Source organism: Rissa tridactyla, chromosome 21 (assembly GCF_028500815.1).
Source record: "Rissa tridactyla isolate bRisTri1 chromosome 21, bRisTri1.patW.cur.20221130, whole genome shotgun sequence".
Classification (NCBI taxonomy): Eukaryota; Metazoa; Chordata; class Aves; order Charadriiformes; family Laridae; genus Rissa; species Rissa tridactyla.
The window spans coordinates 932,088-954,119 of NC_071486.1; the positions used below are offsets into that span (position 1 = coordinate 932,088).

Sequence of the window (22,032 nt, forward strand, 5' to 3'; positions counted from 1 at the left end):
GCCCAAATCCCTGCTCAAAGGAGGGGAACTTCAAACCCAGATCAGATTGCTCAGAGCTGAATGCAGCTGGGTTTTGACTACCGCCAATGACAGAGATTCCACAGATTTCCTGGGTCCCTGTTCCGACACTATACCACTTCCCTAGGAAACATTTTTTTATATATATATCTATCTGTATCTAAATGCAGTTATGCAGTCAGAACGTCCCTTGTTCAAACCCATGACTTCTTCCTCTCATCCTGTCCCTTTGCAGCTCCGAGTCTGGCTCCATCGTCTCTGTCGCCTCCCTCAAGGCAGTGGAGGACAGCGATTAGATCCCACCGGCCACCTCCTCTTCTCACGGCTGAATACGCAGCCCGTGGATCTCCAGTGTGGACAGTCTGCTCTGTACCAGCTCAGTTTGCCTCAGTTCACCACTTCCCACACAGCTGACATAAATGCATCCTTCAAAAACATTCCTGATGAACTTCGTAACTAGGATTTAAACATCTCACGCATATATACAGGCACCTAACCGCTCACAGATGGATATCATGAGTATGAAGAAAACTTCACGCTTATGAAGCATGTCTTAATTTTAACGCAAGTTACGCTGTCCAGGACGTTTCTTCTACCAGCGCTGTTTCTGCAGGGCCAGGACAGAGAGCACCCCTCGGACGGGCACACCTGAAAGGGGAAACGGCACAGCAGATGTGCTGCAGAAGTCTAGGGAAGGATGAGGATAACACAGGTCACTCCAGGCCAGGAATACTCATTTCCTGGTCCCTACTCTTGGCGGGGCCATAAATCTCACCTCTGCATCACCAAATCTTAGTGAAACAGGACCTTTCATTGATGCCAGAGGTCAGAATTAAATCTCGCTTTAAAGGCAAACAGATCTAATGAATCAAATGTCGGTACTTTGGGCTCTTGCTTGGAAGGATCCCAAGGACAGAGGCTGCACACCACAAACCTTCTGCATCTGTTCCACTTTTCTGCTACCAAAGCACAATTTGTCTGCTGCCTTGTGTGCCACGTTTCAGATCTCTTCACCCATAGACGGTAAGGCAACAGAATTTTCTTACAGAAACTCTTAGAGGTCTAACTCTCACGTGTCCAATCCCCATTACCTTGTTTCTTCACTTGCTCCAGAAGCAGGTCCTTCATGGCTGCTTCCTCTGCGATGTCAGACGGGACTTCACCTTCGCTGTTCACAGCAGCCACGTTGGCTCCATGACTAATTAAGTACCTACGTGAATGAGAGCCCCAGGAAGGTATTAGACCTTGTGTGCAGGCTTCAGTGCAACCCACACAGTAAGTCAAGCAGCAGAACAAAATATTTGTCTTTCTCGTTCAAGTTCAGCTACCAAAAGAGTGCTTTATTCTTATCAAATTTCTAGACTAAAAAAGTTCATTGTTCATTGCCCTGGTGAGCGGCTGACAGTTTTTGTTTCTCCACAGTTATTCCAGTACCCCTAGTTCTTCCACTAATCTGATCTATTATTTTTTTTAAAAAAAGGAATAATACTACCAACAACTATAATAATAAACAACCCAGCCATCATCAATTTTTTCATTTGTCTTTTTATAACTATACCAAAAGTTCAGTCAAGACCAACTAATGACTTCTTTGGCTTGACACCCCGAAAGCAGCAAAATTCCGGGAAGTAAAAGAAGTATCTGTTTAAACGCACAAATCCAGGAGGGCGAGGTTGCTCGGTTTTCAAATTTACTTTCAATGCCTTTGAGAAATAGCTATCAGTATTCAAATTTTGGTAACTTTTCGGGAGTTGTGGTGGACCAAATATATAAGCATGGTATGACTAGTAAAGAATAATGTTTTTCATTTGAAGAACTAGTATTTGGAAGCAGAAAAAATAAACTGATAAGCGATCATCCAAAGAGCTGAGAATTGTTCTGGGAGGAGTACAACACACACAAATAAATGAGCCACAGAAGATTTTTTTTTTGTTGGAATATATTGTAAAGGACTACTGTCTTGAGAAATACTATTGTTTTCCCTTATTCTTCTAACCTATAATGAAGCCTTCAGCTCAGAAAAAATATTTCAGTTGGGAAACTACTATTTATGTTTGCCTATTCTTTGGTCACAGCTATTCCAGCACTCTCAAACTCTCAGAGCAACTTGTTGGTGCACAAGTAGCCTGGTATCAGTATCTTCCCTGGGAAAAACAGACTATTAATCCTTTGTGAGCATAATGAATGCTCAGATCAGATGCAGAATGGTATTTCAAACCCTGGAATCAGAAACTGCACCGAGAAGAGTCAAATCTTTGTTGCGACTCACTTACAGCAGGTTACTTCTTTGCTTTAAACATCTACTGGACAAAATTCTGTTATATTTACTGTCTCTTCTTTCATATGTATTTTACGTTTGTACTCACTAGACTATCTAATCTCTCTAGGGCAGGTCACAGAATTTCACCTGGTTATGTCCAAACTGAGCCCAGTATCTTGTGTCGGAAACAGAACAAAAACACAAAAGAAGATAATGCTCCAATTGTAAGTGGGTTAAGTAACAAGCAGTTACTTTTATTCGCTTCTCCACCTTTTGTTAGACAGCACGCAACAATCAGAAACATAAGATCTAAATTTGAAATGAAAAAGTTTGAAAAAAATGGAAAATATTTGCAGCCCAGAAGGCCAACCGTACCCTGGGCTGCATCCCCAGCAGTGTGGGCAGCAGGACGAGGGGGGGATTCTGCCCCTCTGCTCCGCTCTGGGAGACCCCCCTGCAGTGCTGCCTCCAGCGCTGGGGCACCAACAGCAGAAGGACACGGAGCTGTTGGAGCGGGGCCAGAGGAGGCCCCGGAGATGCTGGGAGGGCTGGAGCCCCTCTGCTGTGGGGACAGGCTGAGAGAGCTGGGGGGGTTCAGCCTGGAGAAGAGAAGGCTCCGGGGAGACCTTCCAGCCCCTTCCAGTCCCTAAAGGGGCTCCAGGAAAGCTGGGGAGGGACTCTGGAGCTGGGAGGGGAGCCACGGGACGAGGGGGAAGGGTTTTACACCAAAAGAGGGGAGCTTTAGATGAGATATTGGGAAAAAATTCTTTGCTGTGAGGGCGGTGAGCCCCTGGCCCAGGTTGCCCAGAGCAGCTGTGGCTGCCCCATCCCTGGAGGGGTTCAAGGCCAGGTTGGACGGGGCTTGGAGCAACCTGGGCTGGTGGGAGGTGTCCCTGCCCAGGGCAGGGGCTGGAATAAGATGATCTTTAAGGTCCCTCCCAACCCAAACCATTCTATGATTCTATGAAAACGCAGTCGCTTTGCAAAGCCTCCGAACGAGGGTGAGCACTGGCGCAGTGCCCCTTCGAACTGTTTTATAACACATCAGGTATCTACTACATGGGGTTTACACCAGAATAGCTACAGGCATGTAATTGCACCAACATACATTTTGTACAGAGACAGAATTGTTTTCAGTTAGACGAATAAAATCCCAAATCACTCTTAGCTAACACTTAAAATTCCATGTGGGCTCCCCGCTGACGGAAGCGCACAGCAAAGACGGGCAGCAGCAGCAGAGCTGGGCTTCATTACACGTCTCCGCGTCAGCGTGCCTGCCTCTCAGCCATCCTGCTTCCGTTTTGCTCGGCATTTTTGCTCAAGTACCTAATGAATCATAAGTCACTGTAATGGGATCAGTAAAAGGCAACCAGTTGCAGACTCCACCTTAATCCTCACAAATTAAGAATTCAGTAACAGGAGAAATGCGTCTATTTTCAGCATGGCTTCCCAAGACGTTGTGTAAGTCTTGGAGCACCAATCGCCCGTGTACCTGCTCTGAAGTGGAAGATAAAGTGTGATAAATACCCAGAATAGCCTGAAACTCACTCACTCTGCTATGTTCAGGTAGCCACACGATGCCACGGCGTGGAGAGGGGTCCAGCCCTCGTTGTCTTGCTGGTTCACGTTGGCTCCATTGTCTACAAGGAACTTCACCATGTCCAGGTTCTCATCTATACAGGCCTGAGGGAGAAGAGGAGGGGGGACATACGGGGGAGGGAAGGATTGAAGAGGAAGAGAAGAAAAAAAATAAATAAGGTATTAGTGTTAAATCAAGTGTACAACCTTCATTTGCAGTTTAGTGGCCGCAGGTAATTCCCGGGCTGAATTTCCCACGCTGAGAGCTAGCACACCTTAAAACTTAAGGTAGCGTGAATTTGGGAACCAAAAGAAATTAATTTCAGAACTTTCGAAAATTAATTGTAACTCAGAGAGTCCCCAGGTGGGCAACCTCTAAATCTGCCCAAGCTTTGCTTCTCACCAATTGATCCGTTTCCTTCCTCTCTCCCACACTGTTATCTCCCCGGAGCGGGGACGTGCTGTCGAGTTATGTATCCGTAATTAGTTTTAGTTATGGCACCAAATTCCTCTAAGCAAGGCAAGCTATGTATTTATTTCGATTACATTGTTCCCTCAAAATGTCAATGAAATAACGTCATTACAATGGATGAAATGAGGTATCGCTAGTGGCGGGGATGAGCTGCAGAAGCCTGACTGAAGCAGACCGTCTGTATACTGGATGTTGCCCTTGACAGATGTAACCACAGCGAAAGCAGAATTTTAGAGAAGTTAATAACTTCTTTATTCAGCGGTATCTATTCATTTTCCCGAGTATAACAAAGCCCTACTTCCCCTGTTAGCTCTACGGACCCTGTGAGCTACTGAAGGGAACGACAACCCTTCATTAGCCGCTGCGTTCATTCCAGAGCCTGCACGTACGGAGCCTGCTGGCTTTGAAGTTGCCAGAAGAAAACCTAGCTAGGTTTTCAAGTCTCAGCGCTTCTGTTGGGCAGAATTCCTCCTTCCTCAAATTCCCGGCTACAGCACGTTCTGCGTTGCATTTACAGTTCACTGGAGGCTGCTATTTAAGGATGAGCTGGCAATTTAATACATACATCCAAACGCATGTGCCTCAGCTGAGAAGCACCAAGCATGAGCAGGAGGACAAGGACGGGCTTTTACTGCGTGTCCAGCTACGGAAACCCAGTTCCTCGTTACTACAGAGAGAATCAGCTTGGTCAAAATTTCTCCAAAATCACAGTACTCGATTCTTTTATATAGCTTGATGTGGGCACATCTATCAGTTACAGCAGTCAGATGACTTCCACATGATCGCTCTTCTAAAACGAGCAGCACTGACTATCCATTCCTACCCTAGCAAGTAATGGAAATGAGGAAATTGTCTCTAATCAACTCTGCCCCCCCAAGAGACAATCCTGTGTTATCTAACACAATCATCTGTGCTTCGTTGCTTATCTCAAAGGAGAGACATGCCCTACGCCAGGACACCCAACCCTTGCTATTGCTACTCCAAGTGCAAATCCCAAAGTAGCCCGTTACCCGCAAACGCGAGCTACTCCTGTATTTGTTTGGCTCACACGTATAGAATAGAATGGCTTGGGTGGGAAGGGACCTTAAAGATAAACCAGTGCCACCCCATGCCCTGGGCAGGGACACCTCCCACCAGCCCAGGTTGCTCCAAGCCCCTCCAACCTGGCCTTGAACCCCTCCAGGGATGGGGCAGCCACAGCTTCTCTGGGCAACCTGGGCCAGGGGCTCACCGCCCTCACAGCCAAGAATTTCTTCCTGATATCTCATCTAAATCTCCCCTCTTTCAGTTTGAAAGCATTACCCCATGTCCTGTCATGACATTCCCTCCTCGTCCTTCCTGTAGGTCCCCTTTAGGGACTGGAAGGGGCTCTAAGGTCTCCCCGGAGCCAGGCTGAACAGCCCCAAGCTCTCTCAGCCTGTCCTCACAGCAGAGGGGCTCCAGCCCTATTTAAAAGTAGCTGCACAAAAGGCTACTTGTGAATGGTAAAAGCAGAAACTTTGACACCTCTTGCCTCTAAGGAAGCATGCTCCACAAACCAAACTCCTAGTGCAGTTCCTTGGCCGGGCACATCTCCGGTGCCAGGAAAGGATGCCCTGGGAGCAGCCTCACGCACCCACGGCCAGACTGCGCCAGTGCTGCAGTGCGAGCATCTTTCCTTGCTTTGTTTTAGACTGGTCTAATCTTACTCTTTGCCAGAAAAAGCACAAGCATAACTCTAGAAATAGTCCATCGATGCTCTCCCACCCTCAGGAACGAAACAGCTTCATCCTGTAAACCCAGCTCTATGGGACTTCGCTGAGATTATTTCAGGCACTAGAACTGGAAAAAAAAACCAACAACCCCAACCAAAAATACTGAGGACTGAAGAGCATCACACCGAGGTTGGAGGAGTCCCAGGTCCACGCATGATGGGGCAAGACACGGTCAGCTCTGAGCAAAGTGGACGCAAACCAGGTTCTACCACCAGCCTCAGGAGCGAGGTTTGTTCCTTGGTCCTCTTTTATTTAGATCATCCGGTCCAACCTCCTCCACAAAGCTGGGCTAAATCTGATCTTAGATGAGGTTGCTCAGGGCCTGCTCCAGCCAGTTTTTACTGACTGCAGGGACAGAGTCTCCGTGGCCGGTCCCGGCCGCTCTCCCAGTGCTTCACCAGCCTCTCCATGGGTAATTTTTTTTACTATCTAATCAGGATTTTTCTTGCTGCAACTCCCGCCCCCTGCTACAGCAGTGCAGATGTTCCCTCGAAGTCTCAGCAGGTGAAGAGAGTAGGAAACACCAGCCAAATATTCCAGCTACACAGGGAGCTAACGTGTGCCCAATGTGCACGCGATTCATTTTAAGACATATTCTAGAAGGGACACACTTCTGACTTCCAGAGTCCTGCAAAACTACCTAACAAATTCGTTAGTGGCTTACGTCCACCACGATGCATTCAAATGCGGCCGGAAGGTAAAACGCGCAATGCACGGAGGAACATAATAATCCCTTTTCAGTTCAAGGAGCAAATTTTTGGGAATTTGAGTCTGAGCCTGCAAAGCTCAGAGCTAATCTGTATTTTACTGCCACCCATATTTATTGTGATATACTTCAAGTTTTCCCCCACCACATCTCAAATAAATTACTTACAATCTTATTGATGAGCTATTTACATTTTGACGTGGGAACACAACTGCTATCGATCACTTTTTCAATAAAACTGACTTCATCTAGGAGCATGTTGCTCCAAGAATAGCCAAGCAAAGTTCGCCCACGCAGTGGTTTCTCTGGAGCACAACCACTTCTGGCTGACTACAGAATTATAGTCACAAAGAAGAATTTTATCAGCCTGGCTCCGAGAAAGCAGCGAGGTAGACCTTTCATGCCTGTGCACACTTAACTGCTCTGCTGTATTTGTTGAAGCGTTACCTGCAGTTTGCGTGTAAATCTAAATTTAGACTGAAGAATGTCCCTATATTGAGCCTTGTGCATATTTGATAGAGAATTATATTCACATTGTTTATCATTTAAACTGTGCAAATACACGCACTGCATCCGCGCATGCTGGGAATGGGCCAGGAGAGAAGACCAGTTCTTGCTCAAGCCACTGGATATAGTGGACTCTAAAATTAAATGTGTGTTTAGATGCATAAAAGGGGTGTGTGTGTCCCCCCCCCTCCCCGGCCCTTCTTCTAAATTTCTGCCTGTTATTGGCCTCGTCGTTCTGCTGGCCCCGTCTCGCGTGGTTCCTGTGGAATGCACGCTGGAAAGAGAAGGGATAATGGGATCAAACCCCACCTGTTCCTACACCGAAATCTGCAGTAATTTGACTCGCCTGGCTTCTGAAGAGATAAAACGATGACAAAGTGACAAAGCTACATGGGTGCTGACAACAGCAGGCGCTCGCTCGCTTCCCCAGGGAGCCACAGCGCATTTCGTGCTCGCAGTTTGCGGTCGCCACAACAATAAAGTCAAGCGCAAAAGTGTCTTAAGTCCTTAATGGAGCAGCAATGTATTCTTTAATAGCTGAGAAAAATAACCCCCACTCCACCCTTCTGCACCTCTGTATCATGAAAAAAACTGCTGTTCAAGTTACGTGATCGAGCAATGTGACGCTGCTGGGCAAATATTTATTTTAGTGTTAGTTAGTGACACATAAGAACAGAAACGAGCACGGAGTTGAGTAACACGAGCAGTTTTTTCAATGACTTGAGGCTGCGTTAACATTAGCAGGTATGACTTCTCGCCTGCCTCAAATATCCGAATGCAAGAATTTTTTTTTTTGCATTCTTGTAATATCGCGTAATACTAACTCTACTGGCCAAGATTTGAACAAGCGAGGTGGGAAAAAGAGTTTCGGAAAACAGCATTCGACACCCAGAGGTAGTGAATAGCCCCTGTTCGGTTCTGAAAACCTCATCGTTGTCGCATGTAAGGAACTATCAGGCATGGGATTCTTGGCATCACGGTTTAGTCAGACGCCCTGGAAGAACACACTGCTCGCATCTGAACATGCTCTGACATACTTCGCACTTCTTAGAGCGATAATTGTGAGGCCGACAATTGGGACAACGAGAAGAACTGGTAATTTCTAAAGATCTTCTAAACTTTGAGAACTTTAGAAAACACGTATAAAAGTTACGACTTTCTACGGCAGCTTTTAGGGCTTGCAGTGTATTTCTGCATATACTTTTTCACTATCAACCGATAGTTCTGTTATCACAGAATTCGTACTCGCACACATAGTAATGGCATTAAGTTTCACAGATGACATTTTACCAAGGTATAAATTAAGGAACAGAAATTCGCACTGTTTAGAAGTACTCAGGGCACGCACCTGCCCACCTGAAACTTTTGAGAGCCCTGACTGCTGATACCCCTCCCGAAAATCCCCGCTTTATTGTGCATATCTGCCAAAATGAAGCCCCGCGAAACAGCACTGAAGAAAAATGCGTTCACTGAGATCCAGAGGGTAAAGTTCATCTTATGGCTGAAGCAAACTGGGTTACCTGAGGTTACTGGAGGAAGGAGAAGAGGACAAAGAGGAAGTAAAAGGGGTAGATGTGTCCTCCTTTAAGTACTATTAATCCTCCAACCTTAAATTTAGGAGAGAGGATAAGTTTAGTAACTCGAGAGGATCTATCGCTATGCAAAGTTCTCCTCTTTTATTTGATACAGCGTTCCTTGGGAACACTGCAAGAATAACTACAGCGGCCAGCAACATTACAAAGCAGACACCTGCCCTCCGAGGAAAGAAAGTCAAAACAAGTTGGTTGAGAAGTAACATTGTTTTTTGGGTGGATAGTTATTTAACGCGAAGAAACACTCCCCTAAAATACCCTTGAAATTTGCTTTGCATAAAGAAAATACGCATGTGGATAGACTCAATTCTTTCCAATTTAAGGCACTGCTGACCCTCACCTGCTTGGTTACACGCGTAGAAGAGGCTAAAAGCAAGGTTAACTACAGAGCACAGCACTTTTGCCTCTAAATTTTTAATTCCTTCTTTATCATCTTTCTTTGTGGAAGATATAATACACCCTCAGGGGGAGGAGACAGGGTGGGAGTCTGCGGTGAGTATCTTTCCCTCTAATCGGAGATCTTCAGCAGGCTAATCTCTTGCCATCCTCGTATTTTTCTTGGCAGTCGGTGAGCTCCGAGTGCTTCTGGAATGGCACTAATGCATTACAGTTTTAGCAGTCTTCGATGCAAACTGCATCCAGCGCCCAGAATTACCCACTAACCGCTCAAAGAAAGTTGGCTCATCCGATTTAAATCCCGGGCATCGCTGGGCAAGACTCCATCCACAGCTCACGGTGTTCCTTCAGCTCCTGGCAGGGGACCAGCATTTAGCAGTTTTTCCATAGGGAGGAAGTGCTCAGTTTCTAAAATTTGCAGATATGGCATATTAGCTTCCCCCTCTTGGATAACAGGTGTAGCCCTTTGCAGCCAGGGACATTCACTGCAGCATTTATTATTTTTTTTTGCCAGTAGCTATTGCCAAGGCATTCTTCTTTCAAGCATGAAGCTTACATTACAATAACAAAACGGGGGACACCAGGAAACGTTACAGAACAACTCTGCAAAACTCTGCTCGTCTGGCAAGGCTTGTTCAACAACCAGACAAAATCCGATCTTTATCTTGAATGAAACCTCATTATTATAATGGCATTGTTAGTGTTTGCTCCTTCCTCGGAGCATACCGAAACACACAAGCGCCGTCGAACTTCTGACGAGCATCGGCAACGCAACAGCTCTGACTGCCTGCCAAGGTCTCTGGTTTGCATATCTCCTGGGCATCCCCCCGGGACACAGAGAGGAAGACCTGAGAGTAACAGGAGCCAGACGGGATGAGACTGAAGGGTTCGCAGGACCAAGAATCGAGCTCCAGCGAGGTGTAAACAGCATAATGCTGCTCACTTTCTACGGGGCGCGTCACATTTAGCAAACCCCAGCCTACGACTGGCGTTACATTCCCACTATATACAGCATGGCAGGGAGGGGAGCAACTGAACCATCTGACAAATTCCTAAGAAGTTGCCTGGGATCAGCTGAGTGAAGAAAACCCCACCTTTTCGCCTCTCCATGGAGAAAAGGGGGCTGGTCACAAACCCAGGAGCCGTGGCAATAATCGCACACCAGCAGCGCTGTCACAGGCACCCCCGTTAAAGCAACTGTTTTCTCCACAACTTACCCAGTCTTGCGGTGGTTTAACATAAATACACAAACAACATTCAGCGCAACTGCTTTCGGGCAGAACGGTTCTCGTCGGCATTTCGGCCTTACATCCCGCATTACAGCTGCCGTCTGCCCGCGCAAGGTGGTAGCACCGCGTACAGTAGCACATGCAACAGGGGTGAACTTGGCCGAGAGCACGCTGCATTTCTAAATGCAGCCCCATTGAGTAAATATTTAGTTTACAAACAGTATGTCACACCACCCAGTGTCATATGAGCACGTAATGAAATAGCAGCAGTGCGGGTGCAAGAGCCTGGAATCAAAGTCAGCCAGGAAACCTGTAATAACTGCTGTGGTTTTAATTTTGGCTATATTTAATTCCCTGGTGCTCCCTCCTTGGTTGGTCAGGATTTTAGAGAGAACCTATGCATTTTCTCAATGTGGAGGAAAGATGCAAGAAGGGAAAAGAAGAAAGGGCTACACGCTTGGCATCTGGGTGACGTGTTTCTCCTATGAATACATCAGCCTTGTGACAGCACCCTGTCTCGGTGACTGCTCTGCGCAGAAGAGCGAAAATCTCGTAATCCTCCTGTGTCGGATTCCCGGGTAGCCGTCCTCATGGGTCACACAGAAGTCAGACTTGGCAGCTCCCCTCGTGACGGGAAATACAACACACAAACTAGCTAGTCAGACACATGCCAGCTTTTTTAATCAAGTATTAGAGACCCTAGACCAGTACAGGCCACGCTTCATCTCCTCTTAATTACTCCAGTATTCATCTCTTGAGCCTCCCAGGAGCGTGTTACCTCTTGGCCTGTGCAAATGCTGCTGTTAAATCAGACTGCTCATGAAACGCCCATTATTAAGTCTTTGTACCAAATTCCTTTCCAACCCAGAAATCAAGCGTTGATATACCTTCTTCAAAGCTCTTTATACATCCAGCCCTCCCCTGACGTGGTTTGTCTCCCTCTGTTCCATCACCGATCCCAATTTCTGTAACTCTTAAGTCAAAATATTAACAGACACCTCTAAGGTTGTTCCATACAACCCTACATCCACGCTATGGCATTCTTGCACTGATCCTCAGGACCCCTCTCCATACGTCAGTTTGCCCAGACAGTCACTCCATTCTTCCATACGGTGAAACAGTTTCTATTTCAGACGACGAGATCCTCAGAGCAGGGACCGTCTGACATTGTGTAAAGAGCACCCAGCTCTCAACACACCCCGGTGCCAGCCGGGCAAAGATCAGCAACATACACACCACCGAACCACTGCAGTCGGAAGGCACCTCAGGAGACTTCTAGTCCCCAGGCAGGGTTCGCCGTGGCTTCTCACCAGCCTTCCAGGTGGTGGATGTGTGGAGGTATGCACGTGCATATTTCCACACACAAACACAGACGCCCATATTTATTCTCTGTAAATCCAGGGAACTTTACGATGCTGGGGAAGGACTAGTACACACAGACTTGTGTCATGTGTGCGCAGCCATTCTGACCCAGACCTGACTCACCTCCATTGCTTAGATGCTTTATTTGCCCAAGCCTCTAGTCTTCTCCTCCCAAATGATGTTCTCATTCTGGAAACCTGACCGAGACTCATTTGGGTGGCAGAGGCTGCACCACCCATGAGCTACAAAAGATTCTGCATTAGATATGGGGCAACAAAAGTGGGTTTTGTTCATACAAACCAAGCACACCCTTTCCTAACACCACCAGTGGGACTGTTTTTGACAGGATCAGACAGATCCACATCACACTCAAACTGATTAAAAGGTTTTCTTTGGGCTAAATGAAGAGCTAGAGAGTTACTGCAGTGAAAACAGGCCATAAAAAGTAATAAAAGCAGAACACTCTCGGTGTGCATGCAAATGCAGCCTTGAATTCAACCTGAGAACCCCACAACAGCTTACGCGGGTTTAAGTCCAGGTTGCCAGGGTCCCTCCGGCCCCAGCCGCACGCTCCCCTGCCTCGCACAAGATTTATTTCATCCACATCTTCAAAGTGTGGAGAAACAGATGGACCCCGAGGGCGTTACCTGTCTAAGCAGGTGGATGTATCACCCTCAGGGTACCTGTCCTTTCCCACTGCCTGCAGACCAGCATCCACCCATTCACAGCAGGATGAGATGAATCCCACCCTCAACGACCTACCAGCGGTCACAGGAGACACCTCCCAGAGCCAAGATTTACCAGGTCGCTCCTTAACTTAAGATGGCTTAAGATGGTTTTTTCTTTACCACAACCTTATGCTATATGATGAGTGCAACTAGAGCTTTTTGAGGAGTTTTAGAAACGGTTAAAGACTTACTGCAAACTGGAGGATGACACCGATACCAGCAGCAACATTAACTGTTAACACACTGGGCTGGAAGAATTAGCAGGCCAGTTAAGTCATGCTGTCACAACACATAGGTCACAGTCAAAGGGATTAAATGACAAGACTTACTTCTCTACTGTTCTCCCGTCCTAAGTCTAAAATATATGGAACAAGGTTAGCCGGGAGATGAAGGGAGTCAATCTTCCACAGAATGCAAAGTAAGAGCAAATATATGATGTCAACATATACTGCAAACCAGCCAGCGCTCCAGCAACGAAGGCAAGCCCGATGACAGCTGAACAGCATCAGGGTTAAATCTGGGAACACAGAGAGAGGAGTTCACAGAAAACAAAGAGAAAAGCACTCCCAAAATAGCCTTGCAACTGTCACCGCTAGCGACTGTCAGCACTGGAAGGTATGACCTTGCCATTGTGTCTCATGATCACAGCTCTGCTCTTAAGGGGGAGTTTGTCAGAACCGGCACTACCAAAAATTCCACTTCCAAGTGATCCTGTATCTCCAGCAGCACCGATTACACTCACCAGTGATCTGGGGAACAACAAGCAGCTCTTACTGGTGCTCCTGTACCTTCCTCTTCTCTCTCCTCAGCCTCGGCTTTAGGGTGGCCTTACAGCTACGATATCCTGCATGGGCACTTCTGTGCCACACACCCAGCCGTAAAATCTTTATGCAAAACTTATTGTGCCACAATTGTATGAGAACCAGCAGAAAGAGGTAAATTCTGCTTCGAGAGAGCAGGGGGAAAGGGAGGGAAATGAGATAAAGAGGGTATTATTCATTTTCTCGTCTGATTACTTAGCTATGTTGCTTCATTTTTTTTAACAGCGGTTGAGTCATACTTCTCATGTAAGCAGGAAAAGAGATATGGATTATGTCAGATTTTTCCATTGGAATCAAACCCACAACAACTGGAAGTACTCAGCAGTATCCATGCCAGTCATCAAAAGGAACCAACAACAAATCTCTTAGAATGATTAGCACAACAAAAAAGCCAGTAGAGCACAAGGGGAGAGAGGAATACGTGCAAAGGCATAATTATTTCATGAACGTAGCATTTTCAAGATGAAATAGCAGCACGGAATGTCAGGTGGAGAACTGCTTTGAATAGAAGCCACATTTGGAAACTCTACACACCTTTATACGTGCACTGGGGACATCACCTGATTTAAAAGGAGGTAGATGTAAATATCTCCTGCACCAGCCTATAGATGGCTTAGCTAAATGTCTGTGAAATTCTTTATAATTATCGGGACTTCTCCTGTAGCTCTGCAGCCATGGTATTGGCAGTGAATGCCGAAGCCCACGCTTCACTCCCCCCTGGCCGGTACATCATCTGCTCTGGGCGAGGGGGGCTCAGCGCGCCAGAGCCGCCAGCTCGGCTTCTCTAGGACAAGGAGGAACCACCGCTGGAGAGAGAGAGAAGGTCAGCTGGACACTCACACGCTCCCTGTTACCGAAATGGGAAGAAAATGGGAAGAAAGTTAAATCGCCCTGCTTTTACGTCTGGTAGGACAACGGGCATAGGCATGCAGGATTGCCATCTATTTGCCCCTCATTTAGCATTTCTAATCAAATAGCATTTTGGCAAACGAATGAAGATAATTCACTGAGTGATCTGCAAAGACCAAAGACACAAGTATTTCACTATGCAAAGCGTCACGGGGATCAATCCCTTACGCCAGCCCCTCCAGTCTCTTATTACTTGTGCTTCCATGTGTCCAGAATCATAGAAACCTACACTTAATTCACCTCTCATTCAAACAGGATCCAATACAGGGATTTTCCATCTCCATCGAGCTTTTCCTCTGCAGCCGGCGGCCTGGTTTGCCATTTGCATTCACAGACCAGAACACGCAGCTCTAAACCAGAGACAGGCCATGCGCGACTGACTTTAAAATCCAATCTAGATAAGCATTTTACTCTCTTCCTTTTCGTCATCTTCATCCTCCAACGTGATTTTTAATACCCATTATTTCAACAGCAGTTAGAGGCTAATACTTTGTACCATCTGAGAAGAGCTTGAAATGAGGCCAGTACTTGATCAACTGCCAACGCTAAAAATAAAGTCTGTCACTAAAAAGCAGGGACTGCCAGTTTTCTAATGGTGTAGAGCAGCATTAGCCTTTCAAGTCTCACCAGTTTAGTCATTCTGACCACTAAGTATGTCATTTCTCTCCCACTCAGCCAGTGCTCTCTGGCACTGGATCAAGACAGTATATATAAAAATCCCGCCCTTAAATTACTGAAATTTTAGTTCCTGCCTGAAATAACTCTACATTTCATAATTAGAAAGCTCGCAAGCATTTCACTCCTGTGTGGAAAATGGAAATTTAGCTACTGCAGGTTTGTTTAGCAAAGAAACGCTCTGCAACCAACCCCCTTGTGCTTCAGCCCTACAGGTGCTACTCCAGTGGCAATACTGTACCTATTTAATGCAGCTCCTAAAGGCACTTCTTACAAAGCAAAATATATATATGCAGTTTCTGCCACCAGCTATGTTACATAAACATGTTCTGTATTTCCAAGGTGCAACCTTAGATCAGCTTCAGCCAAACCAAGGTGATCTCCTGCAGCCCAGGGCTGATACTCGCCCTGTTGCCTTGAACGGCCACCGGAGGTTGCAGAGCAGCGTGGCAAGGCCAACGCCAAATGAAGGCTAACATTGTCAATAATAGGGAAAAAATACAAATATCACTTTTCAGCCCACTTGGCATGGTTACTCCACTCGCACCACACCTGCGAGCAGGGGTGGGAAGGCACGGCAGGGCCACTCCATGCTCCAGCAAACAGTCCTCTATGGGAAGAGGCTCTCTAGGTCTTCCCATAACTGGTCAGAGACATGGAAAAACAGCTGCAAATGATTTTAGCTCCAACTTGGCAAACTACAGATGAGATCTGAGTTACCTAACTATAGGCCTCAAAGACAGACAGAGAAATCTCCGCTGGTCACTTCAGGCTGTCTTTAGCCTCTCCCATGGCAGATTCTTGCAGCAGGCTCTGCTGGCTGAAGCCAGGGCTGCCTTCGTCCTGCCCTGTCGTGCCCCCGGCCAGCAGGCCCCCTCCCTGCAACCCCCATTGATACTCATTTGACACCCCACTAAACAGATCCAGGAGCTAAACTGGCTCACGGTGGGACCAGACAAGCACTTACGCTGGTATGAAAAGCACATGACAAGAGCAGCAGAAGGGCAGGACTGAGACAGCCCTAAGGTGCGGCGTAACAGAAGATGTCCATTCACTCCGACATCTTGCTTCTGTCAAGTCAGACAGCTCACGCCGCATATGGCCCAGGGGAAAACTGTTTTTTTTTTCAACAAAGAAAGCAACAAAGTCACTCCAGGGCTGGTATCGCTTCCAAGGAAACCAGCTCTTCCTCACAGACGCCAAAGCTCCTGTAGGGGAAGTACCACGAGCTCCTGCAGGGGAAGTACCATGAGCTCCTGCAAACACCAAGAAGTGCCCAATTAGCACCGAGTAAGGGGAAAGATGATGAAAAGAGCAGCTACACGCAGAAACACCTCAACTCAACTGCAAATGAAAAGAAAGAGGAGATTCCTTCGGTGGATTCAAAGACAGTTTATTCAGAAGCAGAATATTAGCCCCAGATTTTCATGCTCATCATTGTCTTGCAGCCACATTAGGTTTTGCTTCAAGGTCTGAACGTCACTTTTGTGGCCAGAAAAAAAAAAAAAGTTGGCTTATAAAAAGAAAAACATACACTCCATAATTCTACTTATTCATTCTCATTGCCAACCCTGCAGTGGCAGTGCCTGGGAAAACTGAATTTTTCTTCTTCGCAGTTATGGATTCAGGTGGCTGAATGCTCTCCAAGCACCGGTGCGTGCTGAGGGGCTCAGCAAAAATCATCACTAGACAGACACACAGCAGCTTGCTCAGGCGTTTTCCGGTCCTGTGCAACGCAGAGCCTTCAGTTCTAGTAAACAAGTGTTTTTTCTGGGTTTTGCCATTCTTCCCGCTCTGTACCTGAACAGGAGACTGGGATCCATCATGGCTCAACTGCCCTGAAGCGTCGGCATTCCCAGCAGAGAAAGGCACCACGTCCACCACAGGACACCGGATTTTCTTTGGCGCGTAACAAACGATGGAGCAGACAAAGAGGCTGCTGGATAAAGCAAACTTTCGCAAAAGAAAGTGATTCCAGTATTTCTCCCTGACAGGACCACAGCTAAGGTTTTGCCAGCGTTTCTGTTCCCAGCGCAATGACGTGGATTTGCAACATCACTTCACATGGTGCAGCTTTAAGGAAACGTTTTCTTTTAAATGCTAGTGAAACCTTGACATAATTTGCTATTACAGTAGAAGTTAAGCTATATATTTTCTTAAATCATAGTGAAAAAAACCTAACTAAACACAGCAATTAAGGTCTGGACTATGGCTGGCGTTTTTAGAGTGGCAGGTGAAGGAGAATACAGGAGTTCCCAGTCCTACGGCAGAGTCTGCACATCTCTTCCGTAACACGCTGTCCAAGAACTCTCAATACTGGAAAAAGACAAGTGCTCGATACATATTTGAGAATCCGACTGGCATGAGTTTTCATACATTAACTACACTTCCAGGCAGAGCGCATTTGAGCTTGCCTTTATTCACAGAAAAAAAAAACCAGAAGAAACAAAATAAAAATCAATCGACACTGTTAGGGCTGCTCAATCCATAGGAAAGTGTCTTTGTTGGTTTGTTTCATTGTGGTTGTGTTTGTTTGTTTTTTTGTTTTTTTTTTTTTTTTTGTTTTTTTTTTTTTTTTTTAATCCTGTGGGAAACAAACTAAAGCAAATCTCAGCATGGCCCCCAGTAACAAAATCATTCGCTGCTGGTTTCTGGGCCCGCCAGCCCCATGCTGCCAGCAGCAGCCCGCCCTGAGGCCAGGGACTCTGTCCTGGTGATGCCCATGGAAAAAGAGAGGTGGTGGCCAATAAGGTCCTGGGAAGAAGCGATCTATTAAAGAAAACAACCTGTGGGATAAGGTCACCAAGAGGGACAAGTGCGGCGTGAATGACAGTTCTTTGCTAGAAGCCTCGCACAGACGCTGCCACAGAGAAACCGAGCACTGGAAGCTTATTAAGGACGCTGCCGCGCGCTGAACTCTTGTCAAAGCACGACACCAGATATCTCGCTGGTTTGAAAGATGGACACAACCAAGGTGTCAGCTTTCCCTAGTGACATTAATGATGTTTTGAGTCTAATTAAGACCTGTGATCTCCATGATCAAAGAAATACAGATCTGATACAAACTTTTATGTTTTCACAAGAGTACCGTAAACCCGGTTAACTCGCTGCGACGCCATGCGCATGCCCTGCGTGGTTTAGATACCGTCAGCCCAGTGTGAACTCCTGATCGAGGGCTCTGTCAGGACTTTTCAAGTGTCACACAGCCCTGGCTAGCAGATGCCGAAAAAAGGACGTAGCCAGAAATGGACAGAGCAACGAACGCAGCCGGCAAAGGCAGGAGTGGCGGAGCAGAGCAAGCTCTCCACCTCTGCCTGCCACGGACACAAGCAGCAGCCAGACACCGACCAGGCTCACGGCTGAACTGCAGCCATCGCTCATCCTAAAGCAAAACAAAACCTGGTGGAAGCCCAGCTAGAAGATGGTGGTTTCCATGTTTCTTGCACTGTCTCACCTGTCTATTAGTCTGTCTTGTGGGTGGGTGGCACAGGCAACCCTCAGAAACAAAGTGCCATCACCTGGACGGTGAACAGGAGAAATTTAGGAGAGGGCAAGGTTTGTTGACAAAGCCCAGCTGCCAGCAGCATGAAACAGTCTCACTTCTGCGTGCATCACCCCATCTCTGCTGAAGAGGGAAAAGACGCAAGGAGCATCATGCAGGAGGACTTTCAGAGGTATGACAATGCAACCCCACCTCTGTGCCAGCTGCGAAGGAAGAGGAAGAGCTCACAGGAGGAAGCAGTGAGCTGATGGTTGGGAGAAAAATCCCACAGAACATAGAATCACAGAGTCACAGAATGGTTTGGGTTGGGAGGGACCTTAAAGCCCACCCAGCGCCACCCCCTGCCCTGGGCAGGGACACCTCCCACCAGCCCAGGTTGCTCCAAGCCCCGTCCAACCTGGCCTTGAACCCCTCCAGGGATGGGGCAGCCACAGCTTCTCTGGGCAACCTGGGCCAGGGGCTCACCACTCACCACCCTCACAGCAAAGAATTTCTTCTTAATCTCTAATCTAAACCTCCATTCTTCCAGTTTAAAATGATTCCTCCTTGTCCTACGGCTCCCCTCCCTGATCCAGAGTCCCTCCCCAGCTTTCCTGGAGCCCCTTTAGGGACTGGAAGGGGCTGGAAGGTCTCCCCGGAGCCTTCTCTTCTCCAGGCTGAACCCCCCCAGCTCTCTCAGCCTGTCCCCACAGCAGAGGGGCTCCAGCCCTCCCAGCATCTCCAGGGCCTCCTCCGGCCCCGCTCCAACAGCTCCGTGTCCTTCTGCTGTTGGTGCCCCAGCGCTGGAGGCAGCACTGCAGGGGGGTCTCACAGAGCGGAGCAGAGGGGCAGAATCTCCCCCCTTCACCCTGCTGCCCACGCTGCTGGGGATGCAGCCCAGGCTGCGGGGGGTTTCTGGGCTGCCAGCGCACGTTGCTGCCCTGTGTGGAGCCTCTCATCCAACAACACCCCCAAAGTCCTTCTCAGCAGGGCTGCTCTCAGTCCATGGGTTTGTCTCGCTGCGAACATGACCACATGTCCCCAAGACCATGGACACGGCCCTGGTTGCAGGCTGGATTCCCAGCATGAAGCAAGAGCCAGGCCATGAGCAAGCGACTTGTGATCAGGCCCAGAGACAGACGGGCGGTGATAGCCATGGACGGTGTGGTGACTTGCCTGCTGGAGGCATGACAGACACACAACCAGGAGAGGCTCTAGAAACAAAACGGCTTGTGTTAGAAAGTTCAATAGTAGTATTTCTTGGGTATCACTCTTGGAAATCTTGCCACAGCTACGTCTTGGACCAGAGAAATGGACAAGCGGCAAGTGCCTCACTGTGTGGCTGAGAAGATCGAAAGGAGTCGTCAATGGGAAGTGAGGAAATTCCTGGAATAGGGAGAGATCTTATCTAACACAAACAGAACCACTACATTAGTGGATGGTATAATACAGAAGAGCAGTTACATGGGAAACTGTGATATTTTGGAAAAGAGCCACCAAGGCTTTTACAGAGGGCAGGTATGTGGCAGAAAGTCCTCTGAAGGGTAAATAAGCACAAAGGCAAGGGAGATCCAGGTGGATCCAATCCACAGAGACCTCCTAACGGCTTCTCCCCAGGCCGCTCACCAAGACTGGAGATCTCTGCAGAAATCTTTCCTGAGGTCTGTGTGGCCAAACATATTAATAAAGGATCTAGACGAGGAGGTGATCAGCGAGGTGATGAAAGTTTGCTGATGAAGCTATTCAAGAGGGTACAGAAAAGGATGAACTCGAAGAAGAATCTTAGAATACCGAGCAACTGGCGATAAAACGGCAGATGAAACTCAATGCAGATAACTGTAGAGTGAATCACAGGCAAAAAATACACCTAATGTCATATAACAAAATGAAAGGCTCTGAGCTTATTACTGCCATTCAGGAAAGAGCTCTCAGGATTATAACAAATAGCTGGAGGAAAACATCATCTCCAAGCTCAGAAATCAAAGCAAATTCTAGAAATTATTTGTAATGGAACAAAACAAACCAGAAAATATCATTAGGACCCTACGTAATGGTGCACTAGATTTTCAGTATCATAAGAAATTCTATTCTCAACAACTAAAAGAGACGTAGACATGAACGGGACTTGAATTAGAAAAAGCTTAACTTCTAAAAATGGCAAAAATCCAATAGCCCTCGAACAACTTTTCCCGTTTTCCAAAAGCATTTCTTCTGTGGCATCACAAATATGGTTTCTACTATTTGTAGGGCACCACAGAAATAAACAATTCTTTGGGGGGAAAAAAAAAAAAAGCTGGCTAAAGAAGAATTCAGAAAGATAAGAGAACAAGCTGTAAAAGGTTTGGGGAAAACAGGACGCTGGCTCTACATCCGCCCCACGCTCTGCTGTAACCTCGACCCACCACAGCTGTAGCGGCAGGGACACGGTGTCGGAGGAGAGCGCAGGATTCGGCACAGCCCGCAGAACCTTGAGCCTGCGTAAACACGGCAGAGTAAAAACTCTGCAAGTCTCATCGGCACACACTAACAAGGCCCAGCTCTGTTCCTCCCGCTCAAGAAAAATGTAAAAACACAGATCCCGTTGTACCAGGGTGAGATGAAACCAAAGCGGAGAAGGCGGAGAGCTCCAGGGAACAGAACCCAGGCTCCAAGTGCTCCTGACAAATGTTCTTACAACAAAACGAAACAAGAAAATTCCTACACATAGGTGGGAGACATCTGAAGGCAAAACAAGGACAAAAAGGACCGTGCATCAGAGTGGGTCACTGCCCAGATACCCCCTCGAGACCACCGCGACAGGTCTCACTCCTGGGAGGGCAACTCTGCTCCTGCCGGGTCTCGGCCACCATGGCCAATGCACCGCGCCGACCCCGGCAGCTCCCACGCTGCAGGGCGCACGCTGCTTGCTTAGGGTCTCCATCTTTCAAAGCAACATTTACTAAATGTATTGTTACAGCATTAATGATTGATACCATTACTTCTAATTTTGCTTTACCATCCCCTCATCTCCATCCCCGCTGGGTAATTAAGGCTTGGCTGAATGACTCAGTGGGGTGCTGCTGAAGAAGAAAGCAAATCTCATTCTGGAATACATTACAGACAACGGCTGGTAGTAAGGCCCCAAAGAAAATTAGTCCTGGGCTGGAGGGATCTCCACTTAAGTACCACATTCAATTTGAAAGCAACATACTCCTAAGAAGCCCAGAGGAGAACAACAAGGCTCACTGCAAGTTTAGAAGAACATCAACTAGTTGGAAAGGTTAAATAAAACCAGCTTTACGGTATCTAGGTAAAAGAAAAAAAAAGTTTGAGGAGAACAGAGTCTTCCAGTAGTGAGAAGGCTGTTATGAAAGGGAAGCAATTGCAACCAGAGGAAAACAAAGAATTCAGTTTCATTTGGAAGAAAGTGGAATTGGGTCAAACACTGAGAAATGCTTCCTAACTGCTCAGCTTGCCAGCGCTGGAGCAGGCCACCAGGGGAGGCGTGGACGAGTTCTTCGGGAAAATGTTTAGGAAGGGATTAGTTAACTGCCTTTTGCAAAAA

The 22,032-nt window shown here is 47.2% G+C and overlaps 1 protein-coding gene across 7 annotated transcripts in view; it reads right to left on the reverse strand.

Moving 5' to 3' along the window:
- The window catches only part of PPP1R12B (protein phosphatase 1 regulatory subunit 12B), a 135,052-nt gene that overhangs the window by 95,886 nt on the left and 17,134 nt on the right, over positions 1 to 22,032 (reverse strand). For 6 of the 7 annotated variants that reach the window (XM_054181443.1, XM_054181441.1, XM_054181440.1 and 3 more), the window contains exons 2-3: positions 3,831 to 3,961; positions 1,110 to 1,228 (exon numbers count right to left, since the gene is read on the reverse strand). In XM_054181443.1, coding sequence (XP_054037418.1) covers positions 1,110 to 1,228; positions 3,831 to 3,961 — 250 coding nt within the window. Of the gene's footprint in view, positions 1 to 1,109; positions 1,229 to 3,830; positions 3,962 to 12,931; positions 13,124 to 22,032 lie in introns of those variants that run through there. The other variant, XM_054181439.1, reaches the window with a different exon arrangement.